Source organism: Monodon monoceros, unplaced genomic scaffold, assembly GCF_005190385.1.
Source record: "Monodon monoceros isolate NGI ecotype Baffin Bay Population unplaced genomic scaffold, NGI_Narwhal_1 Super_Scaffold_5, whole genome shotgun sequence".
Classification (NCBI taxonomy): Eukaryota; Metazoa; Chordata; class Mammalia; order Artiodactyla; family Monodontidae; genus Monodon; species Monodon monoceros.
Genome location: NW_021703782.1, coordinates 51,435,301 through 51,455,107, shown reverse-complemented (window position 1 = coordinate 51,455,107; position 19,807 = coordinate 51,435,301). Strand labels below are relative to the sequence as shown.

General features: G+C 35.7%; 1 protein-coding gene across 1 annotated transcript; it reads left to right on the top strand.

Moving 5' to 3' along the window:
* Positions 1-4,075: 4,075 nt before the first annotated feature.
* On the top strand, positions 4,076-19,469 carry TYRP1 (tyrosinase related protein 1). Its single transcript, XM_029202754.1, has 8 exons — positions 4,076-4,097; positions 4,531-4,996; positions 6,616-6,938; positions 9,643-9,847; positions 12,681-12,848; positions 15,007-15,186; positions 18,187-18,333; positions 19,184-19,469. The coding sequence occupies exons 2-8, from the start codon at positions 4,612-4,614 to the stop codon at positions 19,387-19,389; spliced, it is 1,614 nt and encodes a 537-aa protein (XP_029058587.1). The 5' UTR covers positions 4,076-4,097; positions 4,531-4,611; the 3' UTR covers positions 19,390-19,469.
* The last annotated feature ends 338 nt before the right edge of the window (positions 19,470-19,807 follow it).

The following is a 19,807-nucleotide window of genomic DNA, read 5'->3' as shown; positions in this document are numbered from 1 at the left end:
AGGTTGTCAGAGATTGGAGGGGCCAGATCATGAAGGTTTCTGTATGCACTTAGGGTTTTATTCTAGGTATGTTTGGAAATCACTGACAGATTTTGTTTTCATCAGGTTATCAGTAATAAAAAGCTCTCTCAGGCTGCTGAGTGAAAAATAAATTCTCGTGTGGAAAATAAACTCCTGTGACATTAAGTATGGCGGGTGAGGGGATAAATTAGGTTTTTGCCACAGGGCAGGTTAAATTTTTCCCTTTGCCTATGAATTGTAACCTGGATAAAATACGTGCTTCCTAAACTTATAGGAAAGTCGAAAAATCCCATCGTATTTTTCCAAAATCTAATGATTCATACCTTAAAGCGATCTAGTATGGCCAACTGGCAGTTAAGACATCATTAGCTCAGTCCAGTATACTCAGCATTGGCTGTAACCAGCTCTCTGCCTGCTGGTCTATTAAAATGCGATGAAAATTATGTACTGTAAGGCACCAGGACTTTTCAGTTCCGACATTCTAGGTATAATAGGTTATTTTCTTAGTAATTCTTCCTTTCCCAAAGGACCTCTTCCTTTTCCCATTTACCTGTTGCGCAACTTCTTACTTACTTATTTGATAAAGTGATAAAAAGCAAAAATTGGTGCTATCTGTTAATCTGGCTCAACTGCCAAACATAGTTTTGGATATTTACCTGGTGACTTTTGAGGTAACTTGACTTTTTCTTTTATTTTTGTTCCTACAACTGTGCAGTAACAGAAAAACAACACAAATTATTAATATAAACACTGAGCCTGGTGATTTAAGATCAAATTTTATGGTGAGAGAACTGCCTGTTAAATATATTGGTATATTCTTAGTCTATAACCTCCTGGAGTAGAGTCATTTTATAATATAATAATAAAATCCCCAGCTTATGTTTTGTGATTCTAATACATTCAGGCTTTGGTTGCTGACTCAAAGAGTATGGAAATTATTTTCTTTATGTATTTTAATATAATTTTAATGATAAAACCAATTTCCACATGATTTTAGATAGTTCCAACTGACTGATATGACAATATTTAAAATTACCCAACAACTTATAGGTATCTTCTAATAGAAACCATTAACTCTGCCAATTTATACAAAATAAAAAGATAGGTTAAGAGATATGAAGTACAGAATGAGAACATATGCCTAATCATAGGCCCAGAAGAAGTAAACAGAGTATGGAGACGAGGCAAAATTGGAAGAGAAAAATTACTACAATATTTCCAGAATGGACAAATTCATGAATCTACAAATATGTAAAGCAAAATGTAGACTAAGTAGAATAAATAAAAACAGATCCATTTCTATACACAACCTGTGAAAGCAGAGCCAAAAAGAAGATCTTAAAAGAAGTCAGAGAAAGAGAAGACAGCTAACTTACAAAGAAACACCTTAAGAATGATAGCAGACTTCTGAGGAACCTCAGTGTCAATGAGAAAACAGCACAGGAACATCTTCAAAATTATCACTCAGGAACTAAAGTGACATAAGCCATCTGGAGATAGACAACAAGGTCCTACTGTATAGCAAAGGAACTATATTCAATATCCTATAATAAACCATAATGGAAAAGAATATGAAAGAGAATATGTATATATATATGTATAACTGAATCACTTTGCTGTACACCAGAAATTAACACAACATTGTAAATCAACTATACTTCAATTAAAAAAAGATTTTTAAAAAAGAATACATAACACTGACACAGGGATAGTCAAATTCACCAACAGAACAGAAGAGCAATGCCAGAAATAAATCCATTCATACGTGAAAACCTGAAAGGGTGATACTGCAGATGACTAGGGAAAGGATGGCTCCAGCTATAAATGGTGCTCAGAAAAATTGGGTTTTGATGTGGAACAAAAAGTTGAACTGAGGTTCCTATTCACATCAAGCACAAGACCTAATTCCTCATGCATTTAAAGAGTGAAATGTGAAAGGCAATATTTAAAGCTTTTTATGTTGGAGACAACATTAAAAAATAGTTCATTGCTTCTGGAATGGTAACAAGACATGGAAGCTACTAACAATAAAATAAAAGATTGATACCATGACATTAAAATTAAGAACTACTAATCCTCAGAAAACTGTGTCAAGAATGCAAAACTTAAGCCATAAATTAGAATAAGATATTTTCAATTTATTTAACAGAAGATTAGAAGACAGAATACATAAAGAAGTCCTATATAGCAAAAAGACAAAAAACCTAAAAAATTGGCAATATGCATGAAAAAAATGTACAATAAAAGAAACAGATGGGATAAAAGCAGAAGAACAGTATTAAAACATATTATTAACATGAATGAAATATCTATCTCTATAATATTAATTAAGTCTATTATTACCAAGTGTTAGCAAGTTTGTGAACCAGTAAGAAATCTTAAGCACTACTGGTGGGAATATAAATTGATACAACCACTTTGGAAAACAATTTAAAACTAACATAAATAGTCACAAATCCTATGACTAGCAATCCATTTCCTAGGTATTTACCACAAGAAATTCTTATATATGTTTAAAAAGAAACATTTACAAGCCTCTTTACAGCAGTTTTGTTCATAAGACAAAAAATTAAATTAAAAATCCTGGAAAATAACCCAAATGTTCACTAACAGGAGAATGGATAGAGTATATTCTTACAACGATATATCAAACTGACATTAAAAAAAATAAAATAGAATATTGTTACATACAACAACTTGAATACATAGTATTAGTGGGGAAAAAAAGTTTGGTCACTGAAGCCTACTTAAATAGTAATGATGACAGATAGCAATTTTGTGATTCTAGTACCCGAGATCCAAGGCAAAAAAGAAAAAGGGACTTTTGGCCTCTATGCATGCGACAGATCATAACCAGGATTGCTGTGTTTCTTAAAACATTTTAGGAAATATCCTAATATGTATTCACATTAGTAGATTGTTTTATACACAACAGACCAAAATATAAAACTAAATTTAAAAAGAATAACACTAGATTTATAGACACGAATCTTAATAACCATGGCTTGATATGGTTGTAATAAATCATGTTGATGGCCTGGACAAGGGGCCGTGTATAGGAAATTCTTCTTATTCTTTTTATCTTAATTTGTAGACATAGCCTTGGTTGGCTTTTTGTTGGTAACCATATACCCAAGTCCTTTATATAGGTTTCTGGACAATTTTATGGCTGAGAGTCAAATAGGACAGCTAACCCTGATCGCAAATTCTGATCACTTCTGCACAGCAATTATGTACTCCAAACTAAAGATTAACTTTGAAAATTGATTTCATATGTATGGGTCTCAACTCCAGAGGAAATTTCCTTTTGAAATACAGGAATCTATTACCCTTAGTGCCATTAACTTAAGACTGCTTGCAGAGAAGGTAGGAAAGAATAAGCTATTTAGTGGTCATCTTCTAAACAGTAGACATAGCAGTGACCCTGAGATCCTTTGCCACAGAGATGAACACCACCCCAATGGAGGTAAGGGAGTTGGAGTACCCAACTGTCAATACCAGCAGTCACCTTGATAGCCAATGTCATGTGAGTTGGTGTAATTATATCTGATGTCTTTTCTATTACAATTATTCTCTCTGGAAATTTTAAGAATGGTGGCATCTGTTTTCAAGACGGAACACAATCAAAAGCTACCATCAGGTGCAGGCACTAGCCTAGCCCTTTATCACTAAGAAAAGGTAAGTAATCTCATTTATCCTCTAAAGATATATTTTCAAAGGAAAAAATAAAATTCTCTGCAATGAAAACAAAAGCTCTCTAGTTTCTCTGACTTGTTCTATTCCAAATTCGTGGCTCTGACCTTTTCTTAAAACTTTAAACATCACAAGGAAATCAGTGGGAAGGCAATCATGTGCTAACCAAATACTTAAAGGGCAGAAAAATTCACTGAAGTGAAAAGAGATTAGTAAAGGGTGGAAAAGAGGAGCAGCCCCTCCCAGTTTGGGTGAACAGATTTGGGATGAGTTACCAGGCAGAAACCCACAAGCAATTAACAGCTCTGACATCAGGGGAGAAGCAAATATAAAACACTCAGTTCTAAGAAAGGCTCAGCAGAGGATCCCCTCAGGAGTTCAAGGTACTGGAGAGAAACTCTATGGGGAGTGGGTGGATTCCCGCCAAAACTCCATTAGGATAAAGGGGACTTTAAATCCTGGAAATTAACTTGCTAGAAATCTGCCCCCAATTTCTTCTTTCAGCTCCACGGATAAATGTAATTAACGACAGTGACCCGATAATGAGTGCTTTTGATAAATGACATCCAGGGTAAGTATTTTTTTATATAAATAGAAATTTAAAATGAAGAAAATTAAATGACGAGGACAGGGGATTTAATTATGTAGGTATTATACATGTCAAATTTTTAAAGGTAAATTACTATTTTGATTAGTTTTTGAAATGTCATTTTACAGATATGAAAAGCATTTTGAAGGTGGGTTGGGAAGGGTCTCATGCCATTTATAACAGTACAAAACAACTTGCATAATTTCATCTTGCTTTTTCCTTTTCAGCTTGCTTTTTATCTATGTGCCTCGGGCTCTACACAAAGGGCTGAAAACCAGAGCCTGTACTGCATTCTTGCTTCAAGCAGAATGAAAGCTCCCAAACTCCTCTCTCTGGGCTACACCTTCTTGGCCCTGCTTTTGTTCCAGCAGGCCTGGGCTCAATTCCCAAGACAGTGTGTCACCATCGAGGCTCTGAGAAATGGCGTGTGTTGCCCAGACCTGTTCCCACTGTCTGGGCCTGGGACTGACCGCTGTGGTTCCTCATCGGGAAGGGGCAGGTGTGAAGTGGTGACAGCTGACTCCCGACCCCACGGCCCCCAGTACCCACACGATGGCAGAGATGACCGAGAGGGCTGGCCCACGCGCTTCTTCAACAGGACATGCCACTGCATTGGCAATTTCTCAGGATACAACTGTGGAACCTGCCGTCCTGGATGGAGAGGAGCTGCCTGCGACCAGAGGGTTATCATAGGTAAGTGGGGTGTGAATGGACGCACAGTTCTGCGTGGAACTCAACACACTTACAGAATCCTGAACCAGTTGAACTTTCAGAACTCCCAGAAATCATAAAGCTCAAGACTTGCTTTTCACAGCTGAGGAAACTGAGGCTTAGAGAGGCTGAGAAAAGTATTTGATTTAAGGAGTTGAAGGTGAACCTCAAGTCTTCTAATAACATTTCCTTTCAAAAGATTTGTTGAGCAACTCCTTTATACTAGGAACTGTGCTAGGTGTTTATGACTGGACCTTTCAGTAACTTTGCAAGATAGTTATGTTAATTGTGAGGTTCCGAAAGGTCAAGTCCATGTAGCTGGTATGTGGTAAACCTGGAATTCACACTGAGATGTGTCCAGCTCTAATCGATGAGCTTCTTCCACTACCCTTGCTGACCACAAGGATGGTTCCTGCTCTGATGATCAAGTTCAGCCATTTTACAAGATGAGCCTGGCCTGCAGCCTAAATGACAATAAATGAGAAAGCTTTAAATAGTAACAGTTGGCAAAACTGGATTGTTTTCCTTGTGCCAAACATGGGACCAAGAGTTTCAGGGGACGTTTACTGAGCCTTTTTTTTTTTTTTTTTTTTGTGGTACACAGGCCTCTCACTGTTGTGGCCTCTCCCGTTGCGGAGCACAGGTTCCAGACACGCAGGCTCAGTGGCCATGGCTCACAGGCCCAGCCGCTCCACGGCGTGTGGGATCTTCCTGGACTGGGGCACAAACCCGTGTCCCCTGCATCGGCAGGCGGGCTCTCAAACACTGCGCCACCAGGGAAGCCTTTTTTTTTTTTTTTTAATTGAAGTATAGCTGATTTACAATGTTGTGGCTACAGCAAAGTGATTCAGTTATACATATATATCTATTTCTTCAGATTTTTTTCCCTTATGGGTTATCACAAAATATTGAGTATAGTTCCCTGTACTACAGAGTACATCTTTGTTTGTTATTTATTTTATATACAGTTGTATGTACGTGTTAATCCCAAACTCCTCATTTATCCCTCCCCCCCTTTCCCTTTGGTAGCCATAAGTTTGTTCTCTATGTCTGTGGGTGAGTCTTTATTCTGAGCCAGGCTCTGGTCTAAGTGCTTTTTATGTGTGTCCTCTTAGTCTTTACAGCTTTATAAAGCGGATATTCTTACACACACTTTACAGATGAAAAACTGATGCTTAGAGAAATGTGTGCAGTCATAGAATGAGGCTCTGGTCTTAACCACTATACTATACCGCATACCGTGTTTTTGCAAAATTTATGATATTAAAAAGGTAGAAAACTCCAAGAAATATGCCAATAGTGAGCAGAAATCAATATAACAGGATCATAGAATCATAAAGTCCATGGTAAGATTAAGGAAAGCTCATAGGAATCCTAGAGTAAGTTGGAGAGAGAAAGAAGGAGGGGAAGAGAGAGACAAAAAGCAGGCCTGAGAAGGGATTTTAGCAAGGGGTATTTTTAAAAGTATAAAATGATGTGAGCACACATGTAAATTATCATTCATGGGTAAATGGGACGTGGTGTTACAAGATGATTATGTGCATTGTCTACCCATGCCCACACTGCCGATGTTTTCACGTTTGAATTTTGTACCCTTAAAGTCAGGAGAAACCTACTGGACTTAAGTACAGAAGAAAAGAACCGCTTTGTCCGGGCCCTGGATATGGCAAAGCGTACAATTCACCCTCAGTTTGTCATTGCCACCAGGAGATCAGAAGAAATATTGGGGCCAGATGGCAACACCCCACAATTTGAGAACATTTCCATTTATAACTACTTTGTTTGGACGCACTACTACTCAGTCAAAAAGACTTTTCTGGGGGCAGGACAGGAAAGCTTTGGTGAAGTGGATTTCTCTCATGAGGGACCAGCGTTTCTCACATGGCATAGGTACCACCTGCTGCAGCTGGAGAGGGACATGCAGGTATGCACGAGGCATGGCCATGTTCATATCCTTTACAGAGGAGGTGACTTGTTTCTAAGTTGTTGATCCACTGTGTTCCAAATGATCAAAACAGGCGATGACAAAGCGATTTCACATTATTAATCTGCCTTTGGCATTCTGTTAAGTTTCTCCCTATGCTAATTACTTCCTTATTAATTAATCTTTACCTTTTGTGAAGTGAAAAGAAAGTCTCATCAGTGATGAGGAAGCCAATTGAGATATTTGTAGGTGTGAATTAAAGCACTGGACATATTCTACAGCTCTGTCATTGAAACAATAACCCTCATATAGTTTGCAATGAAGGACTCTCACTTGATATGACTCCCTTTTCAAATGTAAACCAATACCTCCTCCTGGTTTGAATGAGGCAGGTGTGTATAACTTCTCAGTCTTCCAAGTCCCAAATGTATAGCTCACTTTATAAGTTGATGATTCGTTCTGATATGATACGGGGTTTAAATTATGAAAAAAATTACTTTTCATTTATATTGTCATATTTTAATTGAACTCCATTTTTTCCATGCCCCCTACCACTTTGAGGCTTATAGAAGACACCTACTAACAACATCCCATAGGTCAGACATCATTTTAATTAAAAAGGCATTGACTTTTTTGGCATAAAGTGAAGCTCAAAACAAAGTTATTTCCTGCTTATTTTTAATCAGATAAGCTAAAGCCACATTAAAGAATCTGTTAACATAAATACATTGTTTATTTTACTAATTGCTCAATATTTTAAGAAAAGTATTGTTATTTTTAAATGAAGTTTTTAAAAAAATTTTTTGTTATTGACGTACAGTTGATTTACAATGTTGTGTTAATTTCCGCTGTACAGCAAAGTGATTCAGTTACACATATCTATACATTCTTTTCTTATATTCTGTTCCATGATGGTTTATCATAGGATATGGAATATAGCTCTCTGTGCTATACAGTAGGACCCTGTTGTTTATCAGTTCTGTATATAACAGCTTACATCTGCTAACCCCAACCTAACCCCTAACCCCTTTAAAATTCTTAGATCTCAATTAGGAAATCCACAAACTGAACCTGTTTTCTAGATAAAATGACAGCAATGAATCCCTCCCCACAAATTAAAATCTAAAAATATCCGAGGGCAGATTCCCATATTGATTCGCAGTATGCTTGTGCCCAGCATTATCCAAGAAAATAAATGGTTAGAAGGGAGAGATTTAATGCACTAAAATACAGAACAAAATATTCACAAGTAAGTAGTCCATCCATATGCAATTTGAGAGTGATTAAATGAATTCATCTGATACTCTGAACTTCATAGTTTATAGCTCTGATTTCAAGGCAATTTTCAGATTATGAGTAGATAAATCTGTCATTTGTAATCGACTCGAGCTCTTCTTGCCTTCAAGTCATTTTCCCACAGGTACATCAAAATGGAAGGGCAGGTGGAAAGTATCTAAAAGCTTCAATTTTGCCTGCGTAAGCTTCAACCTCTATAGAGACTTACGTTTTTAAAACCCAACAGCACAAGGGATCCAACAAATTACAATCTAAATGTAACGCACAGTTGAAATGCCACATGAATCTGCTCCAGCTCCCAGATGCCAGTTGCTGAACCACAAACTGACTCTTAATGATCCCTTAGAAGCTGTCACTAATTTTTGTGAACCAGAACAATGGCTTCTAAATAAGGACTCTAAAGCTCTGGAGATCAATAACTGGGGAATACCTTGGAAAGCTCTGACCCTCTAAAATACCCCGAGGACAAGGAAATGCTTCCTAGAAAGGGTTTAAAAGTAAAAAAGTACATATGTACTAAATACTTGTGAGATAAAACAATGGCAATCCCTACATTTATATCCCACACTCTAAATATAGCTCACTAAAGGCTTAAAGGAATGAGAAATAACAAGTACAATAAATACATGTTTAAAGGAACCCAGTAAAATAAGCATGTGATCTTGAGTCCAGCATTTTTAAAATTGTTGAGAACAGCTCTAAATGGAAACTAGGTCTCTGGTCTAAATAACAGTGTGCACAGAGAAATATTCTGCTTCAGTTTAGCATTTCCTGTCTGTATTAGTTTCTAGCAGAAGCCTGAGTCTTCATAGTTTAGATTCTGAAGCAGGGGTCTCTAAGTAAAACACCTTCAGTGCCCCGGCAGATAAGGCAAGTGTGAAAGAGCCTCCGTAGTCTGTGGCCAAACCAGAATCTAAATGCCTGAAGTCGTTCTGGTTAAATTAAAAAACAGAAACAAAATAAAAGGCACTGCTTCACATAATATATCTCGAGGCTGAGTCTGGCGCCAGACCAGGAGTTAGTCATGCTTGAATTAGAGATAAGAAAATGAAAGGAAGTGGAAATGTCGAAGTGTAGAAGTGATTATTGATAATTTTTAGTAAAACCAACAGAAATGTAACTTGCCTAAAAAAGAAAAGGAAGACACCTCCCCAAAGCATTTGCAGAAACTTCTGTATAACAAGTTGAGTTTCATTCCCTCTAGTGCCCAAGTGACTTACTGTAGTAAATTTGAGGCTTTGTTAAATAAGGTATTTAAGTCCTCTAGCCCTTCAGGCACCACTGACACACTAACTGGTTCCTAAGTGGCTGAAGAGAACTAATAGAAACAGAATGCCAGGGAGTAAACCAAGCAAAGGGAGAATTTTAAACAAAAGCAGAGAATGCTAACAGAGTTTCTGTGATCTAGGAAATGTTGCAGGATCCTTCTTTCTCCCTTCCTTACTGGAATTTTGCCACCGGGAAGAACACCTGTGACATTTGCACCGATGACTTGATGGGATCAAGAAGCAACTTTGATTCCACTCTTATAAGCCCGAACTCCGTCTTTTCTCAATGGCGAGTGGTCTGCGAATCCTTGGAAGATTATGATACCCTGGGAACCCTTTGTAACAGTAAGTTCCAAATGACAACTAGGATTCAGAATTGCCTGTTAGGTAAAGTGATTAGATGTGCTGCCTGAAGGCTCTTCATTCTACTAAGGACTTCAGACTAAAATCCACGTTTATTATGGAGAGTTGATGTACAAATATTCACTAAGTACCTAGGACAGTCAAGGCAATCTGGGGTGCTCCAGGGGAAAAAGAAAGTGCCTATCCATTTTTCCATTGCTTTCCTTGAACAACTTGGTCAGTGCATTGCTCACTTTCTTATTTTGGAAATGTCTATTTCGTATTAATTAATCCTCTTAGTAAGCTCAGCACTGCTTAGTAGTCATGTGTCTTGTGTTGGAATTTCACAGAAAATGTTTCCCTAGGAAATGTGAAATATGCAGAAAGAGTTGGAAGTGCCCTGGGAGTAAAAAATACGTATAATAATAATTACTATTATTATTGTATAATGATTATTACTATTATTTTATGTTATTATATTATTTTTACTATTATGTTAATCTGCTCAGAAGGTTAAAAAACCAAAAGGTGACACGGAGGATGCCTTTAATAAAAGAAAGATACTGTACAGAAGATGTCTGCCAACTAGCTCTTTCCAGCTCTCCCAAAGTGAATACAAAAAGAGAACGATTACCCAGTTTTCCTAGCATCCTTTCTCCAGTGGTCTGAATGCCATCTCTGCCACAGGTCACGTTTCTGTCCTATGTGGATCAGCTCCCGTGAAGCTTTCTGTTCTCTTCCTTAGATCCTATTTTTACCGTCTCTCTTGCTGCTAACAGAAGGTCTTAATTATCAGAGTCTTTTTATCCCATCTTATTTTTCTTCTTCAGGCACGTCTGGCTATTTTGAACTTTTGTTCTTCCATATAAAAACTAGAATTATTGGAATTTATTTTTTATTTTATTATTATACTAATAACATTTATTCTGCACATATTCCTTTAGGCACCAAATATTAAATTACTTTGTAACTTAAATAGAGAATATTTAAAATAGAGCAAAGAAATTAAGTAGATTTTTCACCATTAGAAAATTATTTAGGCATATATAGGAATAAGAGAAGTAAATGTATATAAAATTTTATTCTGTAGAAGTTTAAAAATTAAAATAAAACTTTGTTTGGCATGCTGAATGAGATAAAATTGAGGATCAGTATGTCTTTAGATACCAAAACATTCATCTCTCTCTGACTGTGATTTTTTTTTTAATGTGTTTGCACATGGACAACTTCTGCCATTGCACCTATTAACATCCTATGGATTGGAGTCCTGTGGGATTTCCATGCAGGAATGAATGAAAAGTTCAGAGTGTCTGAAGTAGAAAGCAAATTTAAGAAGTATAGTGAAGAAAGAGCATGTTTTTCATGTGATGAATTAAAGGTGATATTTTAGTGGCTGGAAGAATGTTAGATGTCAATAATTAACTCTTTCAGTATACCGAATTTGGTGCATTTATGGAATACTGGAAAGATACTGTCCAGAAAGCATATGAGGACATAAACATGCAACGTCTAAGGAAGGTTTGATCCAAAGCTGTACGGGTATGGGTGTCTTGTAAAAGATGATCAGTGATACCACAGGAATGGATAATTTCATCCAAGAAGAAAAGTAGAGAGAGGCAAGAATTACCGTGAGGATTAAATCAGATATCTTATTAAAGTATGTGATACCATATCAGACACATTAATATGTGTTCAATAAAATGTTATTTTCCTTTTTTCTTTCACTGGCCTAATAAATAAAACAGTTCTTGTCTAGCTTCCTTTCCTTCCCGCCATCCACTACACCCTTACATTGCCACATACCCTAGGCAAGCTGTTCACCTAACAGGCCGTCTTGTACAATCAACCTGATCTTTTCATAAATCAACATACACCAAACAACTATTTAGCTTTAATTATATGCCAGTGCTGGATCAAGACTGGAGGACACACTGGTGATCAAGAAAAGAGTTTGTGCTCCGATGGGGCTTATATGATGCATAGAAGAAAGCTTATCTCTTTTATTATTACCTCTGCTTAAAATGTTTGACTTGAAAAATCTGTCTTATTTCACCTCTGGCAATTTTCCTCAGTCCTTCAGGGCTCTTTGCAAATCTCTCTACCTAATGAAGGCTTCCTGAAGCCACCCAATTGGGAAGAATTGATTCTCTCACTTACGCTCTCCCCGCTTCCCACCCCCGCCTTCCCTCCCTTCCCTATTCCTCCTTTTCTCCCTCCCTGTCTCCCCAAAGGCATCTCTGTATCTCTAGGGGTACATATTATCCCTAGTACAGCAGCTCTTTGTTTACCTGTTTATCTTACTGACCTTAAAATGTTTCAATTATTTTCCACATTAATTGCTGAAAAATATGTGGTGATTGCAATACAGACCGCTTCCCAAAGAGATTTAAGGTTGTTTTAACTTTATTTCTCTGAAGGCTTGAAAGAGCATTCAAGTACAAAATTTCGTATGTGTATGAAATACGGATTTCAGTGTAGAGTTCTGGTTTATGAGATTATGTTGGTAGGATTTAATTTTCCATGGAATTTTCATTTTAATGTGTTCTCTTGAAAAAAGCATATGTTGATTTAACAAATACAAGGACCTCTATCTGTTATTGTGATCATCTTTTTCCTCAGGTGATTTTGTGTATCACATATTTTCCCTATTCACAGAAGTTGGACATGATAACTTATTTCCTCACTTTAATGCCACTAAATATGCACTTTAAAAATTTTCTCTTCTACCAAGGAAACCCTGTTTTTCAGTGTTCGTGCTATGTATACAAATTTGAAAAGCAAAGCTAAGATCTCTAAATGTTCTATACATGTTCACCGTTTCCCATCTTTTCCCCAGGCACTGAGGGTAAGCCAATTAGGAGAAATCCAGCTGGAAATGTGGCTAGACCAATGGTGCAACGTCTTCCTGAACCACAGGATGTCACTCAGTGCTTGGAAGTTGGTTTATTTGACACACCTCCTTTTTATTCCACTTCTACAAACAGTTTCCGAAACACAGTGGAAGGCAAGTAAAAATCGGTGCTCTGAATTGACCTAGTTGTTACAGGGAAAACTATTCAAATTCAAATCTCTTTGAAAAAAACCTTTGAATGCCATATGGATCCTGTAAGTTTATGTGAATAGGGCCGCCTATTATGATATAATCACAATTCTCTGCTCAAAAAAAGAACTTTCTTAAAGAAAAGTGTGAGACCCTGAAACTTTTTATCATAGGAGAAGCCCTTGGAAATGATTCTGTTAAAATACCTAAAAGGTATTAAACTCAAATTTCTGTTAGGTAGCTGGCCAATATGTGTATAACTATATCAAATTCTAGTATAGGCAAATAATATTCAAGACTTGGAGAGATTATTAATTTTTTTCTTAAAAAATATAATAAAAAATCCTGAACATAAGTTGCCATCTACTAAAGCCTGGTTTGGACACATGTTTTATTTAGGTATCATCCTGCAACTTTTATAAAGATCTATAAAAATTGGAACTTGCATCTAGAGATATTTAATTTGGTTTTCCTTGCTTAATTCAAAGTATTTTAAAGCTGAGAAACTGAGGTCCAAAGAAGTGAAATTAATTTCCAAAGATATCCAGCTAGTTAGTAACAGAGCACAGATTCAAATCCAAATTTTCTAAGTCCCCTAAAATAAATTATATTTCATTTATAATTATTTCATAAAATAATTTACTTTATAAAATAAATTTTGATACCTCTAAATTATTCATGATACATATTTAAAGTTTTAAAAGAGTAGAATCACATTTAATTTTATTATAAACTTGTTATTGTCAAATTTTACCTTAAATACAGCATTGCACATGTTAGACCGCCCTCCCCCCAACCAATAAAAGGGAATAGATCTCTCTTTCCCATAATCTGAGATACCTGATGTATAGATCCGATAATTATTTTCAATTATCTCCCCTTTTATCATCAAAATTATATGCCATTCTTTCCTATCTTTATGTTAATTTTCATAACTACAATGATACACTGACTTGGAGATGACTCAATAAATAATAACCGTATTTTGACTAAGCTGGTATTTATAAACTAAGACTATAAGTAGTGATTTCATAAAGAATTTGCAGATTGTGTCTTACTGATGCCCAATCAAAAGACAAATTGTACTGATTTCCTGACAGAATGCATGAAAAGATTAGTGCTTAACCACCTGCTGTGTACATTACAGACAATCTTTAAACGTTTTATGAGTCAAAAAATAATGGAATAAACATATAAAAAATGAGTAAATGAATAACTATAATTATACAACTGAGTTAATGTATTTCAAATTCTAATTTTGTTTTATAATATACAGCCTTTCCCTGCTATCCCCGCTCTGGTCCTTCAAGCTAACTACACACACTTGTAACTCCATCCCACATCAGAGACCATCTATTTTTGTTTGTGATCTATCCTTGTCTTCTCTCTAATATGTATTCATGAACAATATATATATGTGAGTATATATGGGAATATAATATGTGGATTATATATAAAATGGGAATATATATATGATCCACATGTGAAATATATATAATATGGAAATGTATTTGGAGAAGATATATAGAGAGAATACAGATCATTCTCAAAAGTTCTATAAACGTTTTGACAGCAGTCTTCAGATATTTAAAACTAGCACAGAGATGGTAAGAAAGCTCTGAGAAACTGTAACTTCTCCACAAAAATAATTTTCTAAAAATAAACATGCTGACAGTCATTCAAAAGGAATAAGGTAGGAGACTAAAGTAACATCTGGCAATTTAAGTTCCAGGACAATCAGAGTGGTGTTCTCCCAATTGTATCAGCAGTTTTTGTAGAAGCTAGAGCTTTCCACTATCTTTATTTCCATGTAGACCAACGTTACCCTTGTCAAAATAGAGTGTTCTATATATTTTGACTGGTAGTCTTTGCAGGTCATTATTTTTAACCTAGAGGCTACATTTAGAATGCCATGCCACTAGCTTCAAACTAACCTAGCTCTCGGTACAGCAAACACATGCCACCAACCATAGGTACAGAGAAGCAGTGCTATTACACTAAGGTAAAAATTGGCCTGACAAGCTTAGGAAAAATTGTTTCCCAATATAATCACTGCTTTGGACTTGAAAAGTTAGATATGTGTAATGGTTTTTACTATTCTCATCCTTCTTTTTGTATCTAGGTTACAGTGATCCCACAGGAAGGTATGACCCTACTGTGCGAAGCCTTCACAATTTGGCTCATCTATTCCTGAATGGAACTGGGGGGCAAACTCATTTATCTCCCAATGATCCTATTTTTGTCCTCCTACATACTTTCACTGATGCAGTCTTTGATGAATGGCTGAGGAGATACACTGCTGGTAAAACTCTTTCATATGCTTTTTGCAGGCTCAGCAAAGGAGATTGTTCAGATGGCATAGTTACCACTTTAGGCTAAGCATTTGGCACATTTAAACTACACCTAACAATAGGATAAAATAGCTCTAATATCTAGCCATTTCCAACTATTCTAAACCACTTTGAAAAGGCAGATGAGAAGTCTCTCAGAACAGTAATTGTAAGATGATACTTATTAACATTCAATAGGACTAAAAAGGTAATCTCTTCTCCTTTTTACCATGTAAAGATGACTACCATGTTTCCCCAATTTTTCTTTCTCATATCTTCCAATGAACATCCTCATTGTTTTTTAATATGAATGCAAAAACCTTAAAGAGCTCTTCTTTGATACCCCAAAAGACAGAAAAAATACACTCATAATCCACAGTTCTGATTCTTATTACTTTACGGCCTCTCACAAATGGAAATTTTATTCAACTTGAAAAGTTAATGTTAGTTTTTATATCACACTGTAGAAAATCTCTTTTAAGTTCATTGTAATGCATTTTTAAAATATTATTTAAAGGCTACTTTCTCTTCACTCAGCTGAGAGGGTTGTATTACTATTCCAACAACGAATGTGCTTTTACTGGTTAAAACATCATAAATTTTCACATTTTAAGTGTTCTAAGTTTTGTCTTATGTGCCTTTACTTCGTCATGCACATAAACATAATATTGGAGATTAACTATCTACTGATTCATTTATTCATTCAGCCATCTCTTACTTCTGTGCTCTGTGTGTGTGTGTATGTGTGTGTGTGAGAGAGAGAGAGAGAGAGAATACAATAGAAACCGCTAACCTAACCTGATTTGGACCATTAATTGATGAGTTGGTCAAAATAGTTTGTTTCATCTGAAAACAATTTAAGAAATAAATAGCTTAAATACAAATATTTATTCACATATCAATCTTCTATGAATTCACTGATTGGAGTTCCATCTGATTTTTCATGTGTATTTATATACATACGTACAACCATAATGAATTGTCTATAATTTACAGTGTCTGTTTCTTTAAAGTGAAACAAGAAATTAACAACCCTTGTGATGCAATCTGAGTACAGTATTATTCTAAATTTTCATAATGCTCCCCTAACCCTTAAAAATCATAGTTGCTCATTCCTAATTCTATAGCAACGTTGCAGCCACTTATTCTTAATAAATCTTTCCAAAGCATTCCATTTATATATTATAAAAACAACATCCTCCTCTTTTTACAATCATAATTATCGATTTACGTGTGTTTTGTTATATTACTTTTATTTCAATAACAAATAACTAGAATTAGTAGGTTTAGAAACGAACATAACAAACTTTTGTTAAACATACACTGCTGGAAACTAGACAGCAATGTATAAACTGACAATAAGCATATGTAAATAAATATAGAGTATGTTATATGGGGGAAAGTCTTTGTAGACAAGTAAAATCAGGAAAGGGGATAGGCAGCACTGCGTAAGTATATGGAGAAAAACGCTCCCAAGACAAAGGAACAAAGGAGCCACTGTGGCTGGAGCAGAGTGGGGAGTGGGGAGAAAACGGAGGGAGATGACAAGGTCAGAGAGAAAACAGGGGGCAGATCCTTAAAGACATTGGGCTTAACTCTAAGACAGAAGGGGAGCCATTGAAGGGTCTGACACAGGGAAGCAACATTGCAATCCAATTGCTATTGATATTTTTATTCTTCTTCTTCTTTTCCTCCACTTATTTTAATGGACATAACTTTTTTATGCAGCTGTAACTGGACTGGGTTGAGGCCAATTCAATAAAGATGAAGTGGGAAGTTTAAAAAATGATCTAAGTTATTAGCTTTAACATCTAACTTTAACAAATAATTAATAGGAGTAGTGCCTTGAGGCCAGGAACCTTGTCTTTTGTTTAATGCTATACCCCATGTGCCTAGATCAGTGCCTGGCATTAGCAGGAGCTCAATAGATTTCAGTGGATAAATATTTAATTAGCATTAATTCATAGTACATTTAAAATCACTAGATTTTAAATTTAAAGTTACAAAAATATAAACACTACCTGCCATTTCTATGATCAATTTTTCTTCAGAGTAGATGCTAAAATACTCTCCTGTTCTTCACAGGATCACAGTGACTGTCCAGGTAATACACTTCTTGCGAACAGAAAACCTAATATTTCACTAGCCTTCTCACATATTCCAGCTCTTTTAAATGTATTTCCACTAATGTCCTACCCAAACCCACTTCCAACTCTGGTTTTGTGACATTCCATTTGGCATTTAATTGTACCAATATAAATATAAACAACAACAACAACAACAAAAAGGAATGATCTTTTGTCACAAAGAGTATATCACTCCTTTTATCTGTGATAACAGAAACTAATAATATAAATGCCTATGATTTTTATTTAAGTAGAAAGATGAAAGGCGGCAGGAAGCAAATAGGATTCTAGGACCTTGATTCAAAGTGTTAAGTGCTTTTTGTTAACAGAGTAAAACCCAGGGAATAAGTTAATATTTATTTCTCTAATTAAACAGAAAAATGAAAAATACTAAACAGAAATAGTCATAGTCAAGGACAAACCTCATTAGCTACAGTGTCTCTCATATTTAAATCATAGATGATACTACAGCAAATTACAGGTCCAATCTTTTCTTTAGCTTTGAAAAGTAAGTTTAATGAATTTTATTCAAATTAGTTTCTGTAATATAAAAGTAAAACAACTAATGATCATCATAGATAAGAAAAGACTAAAACTTCCTTACTTTTAAACTCTCTTTTTGTATTGGATGACATGTTAGTGCTGTACTCAAAGCATCTGAGCTCTGTTTTATGCAATTGCCTGTTCTGCTGTAGTGAAACATTTTTATGTCTTTACTCAGTGTAAAATATGAAAGAATTTTTAATGTTACCCTTGAATACTTTGGGTCACCTTCAGAACATAATAATAATGTATTAATATTAGCTTGAGTTTGTCTATTAAGAAGGTGTCTTTGACATATTTTAGATATATCCACATTTCCATTGGAAAATGCCCCTATTGGACATAACAGACAATACAATATGGTACCATTTTGGCCTCCAATTACCAACATAGAAATGTTTGTTACTGCTCCAGACAACCTGGGATACACTTATGAAGTTCAATGGCCAAGTGAGTACTGAAAATGTATTTTTACTGTGGAAATTTCCGAAAGCAAGTTTGTCACCCTTAAAGTAATCACATTTTTCTGAGATAAAGTAATCCACAGTTTTCCACTTGGATTTAGAAGCTTTCATTTGAATTTTTATTTGTGGATAAAGAGACTGAATTTAACATTTGTTGAGAGCCCACTCTGACCTGGTATTGAGCTGATTACATACCACACTATTTCATTTAATCCTTACAACCCTCTGAGGCAGGCATTAAAATCCTCATTTTACAAATAAGGAAGACGAGGCTTAGAGGGAGTAATTGTCAAGGATCACCTTTCTAGTGAGCATAGAGAATGAGTCTTGAGCTTAGCCCTGTGTAATATGCCCTTATGTTTTCTACTACATAATGTTGCTTCCGTTTATTTAGCCTAAAAAAAAAAGAGAGATGGAGATATTCTGAGCTGTTTTTTCTGAAGTTTTGAAATTCAAAACTTTCTGATTTAATTTTAAATACCTTTCTTAACAAAGGCAGTGGGGTACAGTGGAAGAGCACAGGATCTGGATCCTGAAAGACCTGGGCTCCAAAACAACTCTACTGCATACTAACCAAATGACCTTGGGCAAGTGACTCAAACTCTGAGCCATCATTTCCTTTAGAATGAATATAATAACTATCCCAGTAGGGCTCACTATGAGAAATCGGAAAGTGCTTTGAAGATGCCAGGTGCTATAACAGGCGATGTAGCCAATAAAAATTAAATATGAGGACTTTGTAAAGTGCCTGGAACAGTGCCTCTATTACGGTATCCAATTTTGGGTGGCAACTGTTTTATTATTTATTTTTTGCTCTCGTTTTCTTTTTCACATAGGTCGGAATTTTAGTATTTCTGAGATTGTTACCATAGCGGTCGTTGCTGCTTTATTACTGGTTGCAGTCATTTTTGTGGGTGCTTCTTGTCTGATTCGTGCCAGAAGAAACATGGATGAAGCAAATCAGTCTCTCCTTACTGATCAGTATCAACACTATGTTGAAGAATATGAAAAAATCCAGAATCCTCATCAGTCTGTGGTGTAATTACAAGTGGTATATTCTCTTATGCATTACTATCATAAAACCGTATGGTTGAAAAATAATAGGTTGAGTTAGTAACTGTATTTTCTTTCATTCTGTTGCTTCCGTCCTTGTGCATGCACATGCTGGAATTCAAAGCCCCAGATACTGTTTTCCAGAACTGGGGAAAGTCACAATATTTTCAATGTTTTCTATTTTTCAGTTCTATTTATAATGGTAGGTTGCACCCATTCTATGGTATTTAAGCAGATAGTATGAAGATTTGGGGCATGTTTTGAAGGTCAACTCTATGACAATATAAATAAGTTGTTGTACTTTGTTCATATTGTAAAGAAAAATCACGATTGATCGTAAACCCCTGATTAAAATACATGAGTAGGATGCAAATGAACTTATTTACGAAGCAGAAACAGACTCACAG